The 13,682-nt window shown below is 34.6% G+C and overlaps 1 protein-coding gene across 1 annotated transcript in view; it reads left to right on the forward strand.

Moving 5' to 3' along the window:
- Positions 1–13,682, forward strand: part of LOC125227624 — a 238,252-nt gene that overhangs the window by 128,425 nt on the left and 96,145 nt on the right. Inside the window, exon 4 of the mRNA XM_048131980.1 lies at positions 13,232–13,414. Coding sequence (XP_047987937.1) covers positions 13,232–13,414 — 183 coding nt within the window. The remainder of the gene's footprint in view (positions 1–13,231; positions 13,415–13,682) is intronic.

Here is a 13,682-nt window from a genome sequence, read left to right on the forward strand (position 1 = left end):
TCGGCCGTGTAGTCATAGAATTTATGTCAATTCAATCACTGACATAATGACCTTTATGCCCCGTACTTAAACGTCGTAATTTATTTTGCAACATTGCTCAGCTATAATACGTAAGTTCAGTTGAGGAGGAGTTCCTCTTGGTAATAATGTCCAATTAATTTAATAGAAAGGCAAAAATAAAAAAAAATTGCGAGCCTAGCGAGTGAGTGAAATATTGTATCTGGAGCAACGCGAGGGTTTCAACACACAGGATGTAATTTTGTTAACAAATAACTAATTTTGTCTAAGGTACAGCGGAGCAAATCTCGACTTGGACTTGTAACTGATCTATTTTTTTATTACTTATTACACTATGATGTTGAGTTCTACATGTATCCACTGAATACGCCTACCATATGTAACCGGTGGATACTCTATTTAATAATGCAAACATTGTAAAACATGGAAAAAATGGACCAGTTACATTTGTCCCCCAGTGGAGATTTGCCCCGCTGTACCTTACTGTTACTGACATTTGGCCTTCAGAAGACATAATAAATTGGATAAAGTTATTTTAGCAACTAGACAATAGAGAAACTATTAATTAACTTAAATAAATAGACTAAACTCATCAGTTTTAACTATAAAACTCCCGTGAGACTCATACATATTTAAAAATATTTTAAGCGGGTTACTCACGTATTAAGTCGACATGTAAAGGCGGGGTGTCGCTACTCTTGAGAAAGGCTCTCGAAATTGAGCCGAAACATGTCGAACGCTATATCGACTTAATACGTGAGTAACCCGCTTAAAATATTTTTAAATAAACTCATCAGCGTTAATTATTTAAGCTTTGGGGCCATAACTAAGTTGTTTTAGGTCGAATAATTACAATAGTTGCTTCGTAGACTAGTAAGTAAACTAGAATTAATTAATGGATTGGGAGATACATAAAATAATATTTTTTTTAATTATATTTTCTTGTCGGCTAAGAAAATACAACTGAACCGCGTCCCGAACTATTTTGTTGGAAATTAAAAATTTACGATAATTTTAAGATAGGTAGTTAGGTACGTCAAATAGGTACGACTCTGGATACGATTAATAATGACATGTTTCTTTAATCACAACGTCACTTCTGACAGTGTCTTAAGAGGGGGTCGTACGAAATCCTCGAAAAGTGCATTCGGCGTTTAACAAATGCTGCTCACATTTCTAAATTAAATGAAATAAAATAAATGGAGTTATTATCTTAAAGAGTGTGTCTACAACTTTTGACTATTTAGAATCTCTAATTATTAAAGGTATAATAAATAAACCCACGCAAAGTTGACCTAAAATGAGAAAAACGTATGTCGCCGTTTAGTAAACTTTGTTAAAAAAATTCAATACTTTAGTTATAACATTAAGTGATTCTAAAAGCCAGATAAATGGACTAGAAGTTTTGAGGTTTTTTATATTTTTCCTCTCAAAGGCAACAAAGAAATTTTACCTTAAATTTAAACTATCGTAAAATTTCCATACATTCGCCATTGCTGTCAGAATTCTCCTTTCGATTAGATGCCGTGAGCGGCTCATCGGAGGCAGACGTGTCGCCGGTCGCTCCGCGTTGACAATTAAATTTGACAAATATTTTGACAGAAAATAGTGTACGTACACGAAAAACCATACCAGTGTAAAACTGTGCTCAAAATAAATAGGGTAAATCAAATATGTCAGGTGGAGATCCAATCTCATTTAAAATTTAAAGGTGCATGGCTTGTGCATAAAAAATAAATAAAAATATATCACATTATTAAAGAAAATAACGAACACAACCGAATGAGTATAAATGATTTCATTCTAGTTCGGTTAAATTGAAAAAAGTTTCATGTTTTGTTTTACTCATTGGAATACATTTTCATTACGCTGGTATTAACAGTACGTCATTTTAAAAATATATATGACAGCACCTACGTCAAATTTTGTCAACCAAACTTCACAGGTTGTATGTAAACAATTACAATTTAATTTATTCATACATATTCAGATACGTATTAATCGATTCTTACTTACTTAGAATAGAAAAAAAGGGGAATGCGAGCGGGTATAGGTATAGTGCTTCTGGTTCAAATTTAATTGTGTATATAAAAAAATGACTCAATTTCATTAAAGATTTACTCTGTGCATACCGCGAACACGTAACCGTAAGTTGAAAACAATAATAATTATAAATCACCTAAATACATCGTTGTTTACAAAGCGCTTGTTTTGAATGGCACGTCTCCACTCAACTAAACCAAATATTCATGGAACAACAGCTGGTGACCAGCATAAATGACTATGAACATCCGTGCAAAAATATCTGATTTTCTATAGTGGGCCATAAGTATATGACGACATGTTCCCAGCAAAAATTTGTGATGCTCCGTGACCGGCAAAAACATCGTCTCTCTTTCTAGCGTCTCGCGAGCGTATAGCGTCGGGCCAACTGTATGGAAAAAAAAAGACGCCGCGTCAGCGCGGCTTAGTCATACAGTTGGCCCGACGCTACGATCGCAAGACGGTAGATGTGGGAGGGTCCTTATCCGCATACATATCTGATCGGGTCGCTTAAAAATATTTGATTCTTTATAAAAACCTAAATTACACTTTCACCCGCATAAATATCTATACATTGTTAAAGCAAATATATATCTTACGGGCTAGAAATCATTAATATGTAATTAAAGTACAACAATAAACCCTACCTGGTTGCCTTACAGCCGTAAATTGTATGAGGTGATTTGACAGTTCACGAAAACGGTATAGACTTGTGTCATTGGATATGTCTGTCTCATCTGTTCTTAAATTATGACAAGTAAACTTATTGAAAATCTAGTATCAGAAGCCTTTATACAAGCTTTTATTCAAATTGCCTTGTTAGTAGGTATGTTAGTTTGAGTCAAAACGTAGAAGCTAAATTTGACCCACTTTCCGGTTTCCAATTGAGCTGAAATTTTGCACACCTATGTAAATCAAGTGACAATGCAATATTATGGTATCATGGAGCTAATCTGATGATGGAGCAGAAAGGTGATCATAGGAACTCTGTTATGAAACGTCGTATCCCCATTGAGTCAGGGGTTTTTAAAAATGTCTCGGAGAGCAATAAATATTTTTTTTGCAAAAAAAAACTTATTATAAATTGGGAGGTGTATTTTTTTATTATCTCTTACATAGCGTTAAGAAGAAAAATCGACCAAGAGCACGTCAGTGTAGGGTTCCGTACTTTCCGACATTTTACATAGTGACAATTAAATAAATACCGTAATTTGGGGTGAAAAGGGTTCCGGGGGTATATAATGTTATTATATTTCTTGACATATTCCTTCTATTTTCCGCAATCAAAGTAGGAAAATAATATATTATGTTTTTTTATTATTCTCAGTATTTATTTTCCTTCTTAGGCTAGGCTGTTTATAATATGAATATAAAAGTAAGTAAAATTTTTATTATTATTATTATTGGTATTTAGGACAACAGCCGTAAATATTCAACTTACATAGGTATTTTTACATAGTCTTAGGCCAATAACAGTTATCTGTTGAGTGAAAAGTATTATACACAATATGTTACTAAAAAAAAATGTGTTACATATTTAAAATTACAGTGAAAATGTGCAAGCCACACATTTTTATTTACAGTTTCATGTCTGTCAAAGTTGACGTTAAAATTTATTGGATTTTTACTCATTTTAATCGTTCATTATCCTTTTTAACCGACTTCAAAAAAGGAGGAGGTTCTCAATTCGACTGATTTTTTTTTTGTATATATCGTCCCATTACTGCAAATACCGACTATGTGCAAAAAAGTGATTTTGAGATAATGCGATTTTAATGTTTGAAGGTACGATTTCATATGAAAACATGAAAAAAATTACTATTTGTATACAGCATTCTACAGCCCGTATTGTCTTGTTTAATACTTAATCGTAAAAAATATCCAGGCTGTATTTGATTGCCGATAAAACTACGATTTAAAAAAAATAGTAGCAAACTTAGTTGGTTTTTCCTGTAGAAATAAAAATTTGTATATTTCTCTTATTAATACATATAAAGCAGTGTTTCCCTTTGATTAAGCTTTGCTTTTCATACACTTTACTTATGATTTGCAAAAAAAGAAAAAATATACAAAAGTTTTGAACTTATTTCAAAATATATTAAATATTCTCAATGACATAGGCGGTTTTAGCTGCAGGAAATATAGCTGCTCTAATTTTATGTTACAAAACTTCACTTATCATTGTTAATTAAAGTGGTACATTTGTAACAAAAAGTTTTTTAACATTACTAACCATTAATAATACTTTATTTGAGGTTTTGAAGGGTTATTCTGAAAAAAAATTTTTTTGAAAAATCCTCTTCAATCGGTTTTAGGAGATTTTTCACAAAATACTTTAACCGATTTCAGTAAAATTTAACAAGAAGTAACACAATAGCATTCTCTTGAAATAACAAAAAGAATTTTACAAATCGGTTAATGCGTTTTTGGGTAATAGCATAATATGCATAGGTACTTACTACATACTAGTTCACTGTCGCGGCAATCTGAAGTCCGCCATAATTTATGTCCAAAATTTCACTATCTACACTGTTACATTTAATATAGGTAAATAGTTTTTGTACGCTCAATAACCTGAAGTAATAGTTTATTTAAAGTTTTGTAGTAATCATTTACGCCAAAGTCACTAAAATGTAGGCGTAGATGAGGTAATAAGTAAGAAAAAGTAATGTGTAACGGTAATGACATAGGTTTCTGGGGCGATTTAAAGCAATCATGTTTGCAATATTCCTACGCCCCCAGTTACACGCAGTGTTTTTCATCACACTTGCAATAAAAAGATAAAAAAGTATTTATGGTAGTCCAAAATACAAATTTAAACACTTTAAACAAAAGTTTTTTCTTTTACTTCTAATACGCCTGCGTGCGATTGCACACTTACTGCGCAAGAGTGATAAAAAGTTATTAAAAAACATCTTCATCGCTGGTGGAATTCGATACAAACACATCCGTATCACGGCTGACAATGCTAGACTAACTAGGTATTAAGTGATTGGAAGCACTCATGGTACTATTTAATTATGATACCTTTGTCAAAAAGTCTGCGTAAGTCCATTTTCTTGAACGCAGAGATAGCTAGTTGTTTATCGAGCTTTAGACCAAGATAGATATATGGTATGATACGTTAAGAGGTTTGAGGTGGTTCTATTGAACTGGAGTTCAATTTGTGGCGTTGATTTCCTTGCCTTGTGCTAAATCTAGATCTCGACATGACTTAAGCCTGGTGCCCACTAAGCTCGCCGAGTCGAATCTCATTAATTCGCCTTCTGCATTTCTTATGAAACTACGTCCATTAGCGACGCGTCGAATCGGATTCATCGTTCATTGTAAATGTATGCAGGGCTCAATTCGACGCTGCTCGACTCCACCTTTTAAGTGTCCTCAAGGCTTTATGCAGCCTTTGTGACAGAGATTTCATACCTAAAGAGTACCATGGGTGGTTTTAATCACTTACGCCGTGTCTTGCGTGGGCGACTACGCGCGACCGTCGCCGTCGCGTCTCATCGCATCGTCTACTTCCATATCGATAAGGTTTGATTTCGTATGCATCGCATCGCCGTCGCGCGACCATCGCGCGACCGTCGCCCACGCAAGCCACGACGTTAATACTGCAGTTGGTGAAGTGGTACACAGTTGTGACATCTGAAGTCTACTCGTACCGTAGGTATACCAGTAAGTAAAGTAAAGTAAAGTTTATTCATAATTAACTGAGTACATAAGATGGTATGATATACAGGAAATACAGTACCTATCAACAGTTGCCTATTTCGAGCGTACTATATTCTTAAAAACTACTGACTATATTAACTTACTGGCTAACTTACAATTATTACCCGGGATATTTCAGGTTATTTGCCAACCAGCTTAGGTTACCAAATTAAAATTAGTATGAAATAACTTTGCACTAATGCAATCCACAAGATTTTGTGTATAAAATGCAACTCTCTCGTCCGTTTTCGAAGAACTAAGAGAGCCTTTACCAGTCGGTGAAGTGGCAAAAAAGATTTGATTTAAATATAACACTATAATTAGTAACGGTCATCGAAGTTATGAAACATAAAATTACACTAAATTCGATTCCTTCAGCTTAAACCGTTTGTGTTATTGTATTTTTAATCGATTTCAAAAAAGGAGGAGGTTCTCAACGCACTTTTTGCTAATCACGAGAACATCATATGAAAAACGAAGCTTAATTTAAGACAAACAATGGTTTATATGTATAAAGAAGAGAAATATGCAAACATTTATTTCTACAGGAAAAACCAACTAAGTAGGTATTCGACTGTTTCATTAAATCGTATTTGATCGCCAACTAAATACATTCTGAATATATATACGACAAAGTAGTAAACAAAAAAATATAGGTTTTAAAATGCCATACACATAACGTACATTTCTTCATGTTTTTATATAAAACGTACCTTCAAACTTTAAAACCGCATTATCTCAAAATCGCCTATCTACACATAGTCGGTATTTGCAGTAATAGACCGTTATCCTTTCCTTTGTCACATCACATGCAAAACCAATTATAGTCCCTATACAACTTTTTGGTAGAATGACATTGCTGATGTTTGTAAACAAACATCTTCTGGAAAAACATCTTAAAGACATTTGGTGTATTTAGCCTGACTTAAAATAAAGAATTTTGTTGATAGTTTTATTTGCAAAAATCAAATATGTACACATTAAACTTTTTTGTAGAACATAAGATGGCTACTTTAACAAAATGTTAAAATGCAAAAAAACACTATACACCATTAAAAGGTTCTACTTGGCGGATAAAGCATAAAAGTTTATATTAAATATTCATATCACATTCTGGCAGTTTATAATGCAACAAATTGACTATTAAGTAACTTTATGCGAAAGCTATCTTTTGAATGCAGTGTCGTATCAACACATGGGTTTTAACATATTGTAGCCCTTGAAAACCTTATTCTATAGGTGCTAAAAACTCGATTTCGTCAAAAAGTCACTTAGTCGGTATTTGCATTAATGGGACGATATGTTACTCGATATCTCCGAGAATCGTGGACCGATTTTCAAAAATTTTTTTTTGATCGAACGGGTATAACCCCGAGATGGTCCCATTGGCACCAAGTCGGGGTCTGATGATGGGATCTTGGAGAAATCGAGGGAACTCTTCAAATGTTATAGGCACATGTAATGTTTTAGTGTATTTTTCAAAGGTACACCAGTATTTACGCCTGATGGTAATAATTTTATGTGGCTGAGCTGATGATGGAAGGTCAACTCCTCAATGATTAGGAGTTAAAGGATCTTTCACTACTGTACATATATTCGGACTGATACATATAATATCACTAGGAACCACTAAAAATCAACAAATAAATTAACTTTTTAACAAAAAATATAACCGCCTTCAAAAAAAGCGTGTTACAAAACACGGAGAAACTAAAAAGCCAAAAATAATAAACCTTCGAATTCAGATTTCTTATCGGATTGCAATAAGCTAAACATCCAAATTATAAACAAATCAATTATTTTTGGAGTCGGTACCAGACCTGTTTTACGCAATTTATACGTCAATGTATTGCTTCGTAGTTAATAGACTAGATACAAGAAATTAACACTTAGAAATGTTAATCACACTTCTGTCTACCTCCACGTTTCTACTTAAGTCCGCAAAAATCACCCATGGTTGCTATAATATAGACGGATTAATTTAAAACAAAAATCATAAGAACTATACAACTAGGGAAGAAATAAAATTATTTTATTGAATCATTTTTGATTTGTTCTTTTTCAAGTTTATATAAATAATAAATTTTCAATTCGCTCAAAGGTTGGAAGAGATCCCTTATAGGGATAAGTTCGCCTTTGTACATCATAACTATACTGTATTTTATGTCCTAACTTGTCTTATGTACAATAAAGTGTTCACATACATACATACATATATTGAAATAGATATCATACACGAAAGAAAAAACGACAAGGCCCACGGTGGCTGAGCCGGGAATCGAACCCGGGTCTTCAGCTTACGCAGCTAACGTTATTACCACTAGGCCACCAGGCCAGGTTAAAAAAAACCGACCAAATGAGAATCTATTTTCGCACAATAAAACTAAATTATTTTTACTAGTTACCTCCAAAATACCAAATAAAATTGGGCTACCTAGTACATCGTTTTCTGAAGATTTTGGGTTCATGGGGTCGGAACGGGTATAACTAACGTAATTTATGGTGAATAGGGCCAAAACCGACTTTTGAACGTCGATAGCAGTTTTTTTATATGTGCCATGCTAATTTTTTACACAAAAAATCTTCCGGCAGTGTGAACTTCGGTTTGTCTTTGAAAATATGTCGTTTTCTTTAGTAATTTTCGCTCACCCTAACGTTGGAGTGAATAGGGTCGGGAAGGGGGTGAATAGGGAAAAGGGTTGACTCTTTCGGATTGCGAACAAAATATGACCTGTCACGAGCGTATTATATTTATTTTACCAAAAAATAAGGATTTAATATGTTATGAGTGGTCGGTAATGAAATCTACACATATTATGATAACCAACCTTTATAGTTAGATGGTGCTCTGACGCGGTGAATAAGTAAGTATGGTCGTGGGCAGTGCGGATAACGTGTCAAAATATAAGCATAGTTTGTTGCTATTTTTCATGTTTAAATAAACTTCTAAACTAACGTAGGGGGTATTAAAGTAAAAGGTTCACAGTGAATATTAGGTTGCCAGAAATGTGTTTAGCTATACCATTGTATTGAATTTTGTATCATAAAGTCAAACTAGGTATTTACTACTAATGATTTTCTCTGTGGGGTGTCTTTGATCACTTGCATGGGGTAACATTGACCATAATGACACATAGTTAATTATTGTCTGATTTTGTCACGGTACTTGTTGAGGCTGATAATTTGATCGCTTCTTGTGATAAATATTGAAATAATTGCCAATAAAGTTGGTTTTTCGAAGATGTTAATTTTTATTCTTGATCAAAGTAACCCCAAAATAGCGTTAAAGAGTTGTAATATTTGACTGCGAACCATTTTTTTTTATCTTTTCTTGACATAAAATACTTTTGTAAGGGATTACATTCGATTATCATTAAAAAAAATATATAGTGTATCAAAGTAACCCCAATGTCAGTTTATGTTTGATCACATCGTTTTTTTTTCTGCGTACATTATTTTATTTATTTATTTATTCCTTATTGCACATAAAAAAATAAGTACAAATGGTGGACATAATGCCTTAAGGCATTCTCTACCAGTCAACCACTGGGTTAAAAAGAAACATTTCATACGTGCAGGCATCGTGACAGAAAACAATAATCCTGATATCACTTATTTTGTTACCTTTTTAGATTTTTAGCAGGAAAAGACTGAAAAAGTTGATGGTCCCATTTTTTTTCTTCCTTAGTTACGTTACGTTTAAATTCCCAAATTGGTCAATGTAACCCCAGTTTACGGTAGACACCGTCAACCTATTCTAATAATTCTCTTTTTATTTGAAAGAAAAATCGTTACGATAATATGCATATAAAATATGCAATCTAAGATAAAAAATGCTCTTCATATAGTTACAAACTTAGTTCAGATTTTTTTTGTACAACTTTTAAAAATTGTTCTACCTATCAAGTTCAAAATAATTTTCCTAGAAAGTCTTTTTTCTACTCCCGAACTATTATTCGTCATTTAAAGGTTCGTGCATAGATCTTTAAAACCCTTCATAAAAGTCTATTCCCCAAAGCCAGTGTCCGCCGGCTTTCCGCGCATGCGCGCAGTATCGAAAAAACTGAAAACGCATTGTTTGGCTCTGTAACCATGGCAACGCCTTATAACGATACGGCGCGCGTGCGCGGGAAGGCTTTGGGCAGCTGAGCTGACAGTGCAAACCTTTGCGTCAAAATACAGGAAACAGTGTGAATTTCACGAAAGTTATTCAAGAAACCTATTAAAAACTAAGTGCATGGTCGTAGAAAAAGTATTGTATGCAACGGTGTTTAACTGAGTCAAAAAATACTCGTGGCGTCTTAATAACAATTTTCGGCTTCGCCTCAAATTGTTACCCACGCCACTCGTCTTTTTTGATCTCCTTTAAACGCCTGTTGCATAAAATACTATTTAAAGTTCTGCTTTTGAGATTTTTTCATATTTGCGAAAACAGCCCTTATGGCCTGAAATACGGCATACGGCAGTGATATTGACATTGACATATGCTTTTTCGTATTTTGATGGTATTTTGACTGCACTGTATTTTTTGCCATGCTAATTTGAACCTTATCTCTGAGCGATGTTTTTTAATTTTCAGTTACATCACAGATGTGTATGACATGACATCTAGGTATTTAGCCATTTAAAAGAAACTACAAGGGGCTTTACTAGGGAATGCAATCTCGACGAGATTGGGGCCCAGGCGAGATCTCGGGAATTCATGAAACCAATCTCGCGAGATCTCGCCAATTTCGAGATCTCGCGAGATTGGCCGGTTTGTGGGTTTATTCTTGTAAATAATCACAATATAACAACTCATAAGAATGATTGCTATTATGAAACAAATATTTATCTTGACTATTTTTTCAGATTTTTTTGATGTATTTTACATTGTTTAACATAAATTAAGTACCTCACAACTCACAATATATTTTTAAAACTTTAAAGTATAGATTATTATGTAAGAAAATAAAATAAAATAATTCACGAATGAGTAGAAGCGTGCCAATTTCGAAATCGTTGTCATGCCAACCGCGAACAAGTACACAGTAGAGACTACTTAAAAAATCTTTATTGATGAAAGGATAAAAATTTAACATTATAAAAATCAAGGTTATCCCTACCATCATTAAATAGACCCACATAAAAACATTAACTCTACTCAATTAATTATGAGTATTATGACTAGTTGACTACTAATAAATTATTTTAATTATATTAGACTACCAATACAATACGCTTCTTAAACCCAACAGTTAAATAAGAAACTAAAATAGAAAGAAAAACGAAAATATATACATAAATATCATTAAATAAATATTATTTTTCCACAGATTGACTTAGTCCCACGGTTAGCTCAAGAAAGCTTGTGTTGTGGGTACTCAGACAAAGGCATACATAATATACAAGTACTTAGATACATAGAGAACATCCATGACTTAGGAACAAATATCTGTGATCATCACACAAATAAATGCCCTTACCGGGATTGAAATCCGAGCCCGCGGCGTAGCAGTCAGGGTCACTAGGTCACTACCCGCTGGGCTAGGCCAGACCGGTCGTTAAATATATAATAATAACATATTACAATATATAGTAGTGTGACTATTTAAAAAAGAAATAAAAAAATATATAATACAATAATTTGATTTTTTGAGTGTAAAATAGAAATTGTTATTGGTTGCCTAACAAACGAGAGCCGTAGTGAGGTTGTTGTAGGCTTCTGCTCTCTCGACATTCAACAAAACTCTGTGCACAAAAATTCGTAAAATAGATGGTTATATACACACAGCCATAAGTGTAATACCATAATGGCGAATCACGCAAATAGGTCTGGCTGACACCTTTCGAATTATTTCGAAACGGTCTGAATCTGTCATTCGTCATTCCGAACTCAGATAGGTAAATTATTGAGCGAAATAAGCGAGTTGAATCTCTCGATCTCTATTGAGTTAACAAGTTGGCGAGTTCAGTTAAATGATATAGTTCATATAAATCATTTACAGGTTGGGAAAGAAACATGACTAGTCATTTCGCGAGCTTTTTATGCTTGAGTTCAATCTCGTTGATCTCGCGAGATCTCGTCAATTTTTCGGCCGAGATCAATCTCGCTAAAAATGACCGAGATCTCGTACAAAAGAGATCTCGCGAGAACGAGATTGCATTCCCTAGGCTTTACAGACGTGGCGACTGCAACTGGTACAGGGCCTAAGCCATAATTTAAAATTATACTGTGATTTTTATATGTATTTGTGGTTTATTTAATACTAAGTATGAGTTTCAACATTTTCAACTCAAGGAACTGAAATTAAGAGAACGGACTCGGAAATTGGGTAAGATCAAGAGTCTGATGCAGATGCCGATGGCAGTATTGGATAAGATAAGATATGCGTCGATATTCCCTGTCTTTCTTTGTTTCTCTGACATGACTGCTGCTAGCTGTACTCTATTCATTAGGTTTTTTTTATACACATACTTTATTTTTGTATCAAAATAAATGATAAATTGATAAAAAACCTAACGACCAAAAAGAATAAAGTACCTATCTGTTAGTCTTTAATACACCCCGCATATACGTAATGCACAGCACAGGCCTCCGAAGACCGGCAGGGCAATCATGGTCGCGCGATAAATGGTATAACATCAGGCCGTTCCTATCGTACTTACAAATAGTGTGATAGGGCTGATGTTTTATCATTTATCACGCGACCATAATTGTCTGCCTGGAGGTATCGGCCTTTAGCCCTTCACACACGTCTTTGAATAATGTTTGCGGGGATAGGCAGGCTGACGATTTTTTATCTAAATATAGAAAAGTAACGCAAAATGAAGTGCAAAGTAATTTGAAATACACCTAGATAAACAATCAATTGAATAAGGAACGTTATCTACATATTTAGGTAAATTTAAGTCGCATGAGACATGAACAGAGAAGGAAAGCTAGATGATGCGTATTTTTTCTCTGTCTTCTTGTATGCTACCTTTTTTACAGTTTTAATTTCTCAAAGGAGGTCAGTAGTTGACTACAAACTCAAAATAACACTCTTGAAAAAAATTAAGGGTCACTGACCTTTCACAGTAAATTGAGGTAGTGTGAGTGAAGGGTGTTTGTGTGTGTAATGGGGTAATTTGACAGATTCTGAAAATTCACCCCGCTCTACCCCCTCTTAAGATAATCTAAAAATACGATTAGGACCGATAGGCGGCAACTGATCCAAATATATATTTTGAAAAAAAAAAAAAAAAAATTGCTATACAGTGAGTCACTCACTCAATCTTCGCGCCTCGACGCATAAAAAAGCAGCACTGCGAAGCGTGTTTCATCCATAGCACTACAGGATAACAGGCGTAAGCGATGATAAGCGTAAGCGAAATGACAGGTCTGCGGTCTCTTCCACAACTGCTCGCCAATGATTCCGACCTTGTAAACAAAAAAAAAACACAAAAAATAAATATTTAAAAACCATATTTTCAATTTCAGACACCCTCTCCATCCACTACTGCAACCGCGAGGTAGCGATCGGCGTCTCCGGCCCAGAAAGCGAGGGGTACATCCGAACGCCGGGGTACCCCAACTTTTACGTGGGGGAAGAGTGTCAGTGGAGGCTCGTCGCTCATCCAGAACAGCGGATACGGATATCGCTGATGGATGTCAGTTTGAGAAGTAAGTGGTAACTTATAGACCGGGTACTATAGGTACTTATAGGGGTACACCCGGACGCTGGGCTACCCGAACCAGGGCCCGGATACCGGTTAAATTTTCAAACCGTTATCATGTACTTGCGGCAAAACCTTTAAATTTCGTTTTCGCTCGAAAAACCGCTATTTTTAAACCGGTTTTTAGGGGAACGCTTTTATAAAGGTTTCGTTCGATTAACCGGTATAGAACGAAATAAATCGGTTTATTCCGCAGCATGATAGGTCATATACTG

This window comes from Leguminivora glycinivorella, chromosome 6 (genome assembly GCF_023078275.1).
Source record: "Leguminivora glycinivorella isolate SPB_JAAS2020 chromosome 6, LegGlyc_1.1, whole genome shotgun sequence".
Lineage (NCBI taxonomy): Eukaryota > Metazoa > Arthropoda > Insecta > Lepidoptera > Tortricidae > Leguminivora > Leguminivora glycinivorella.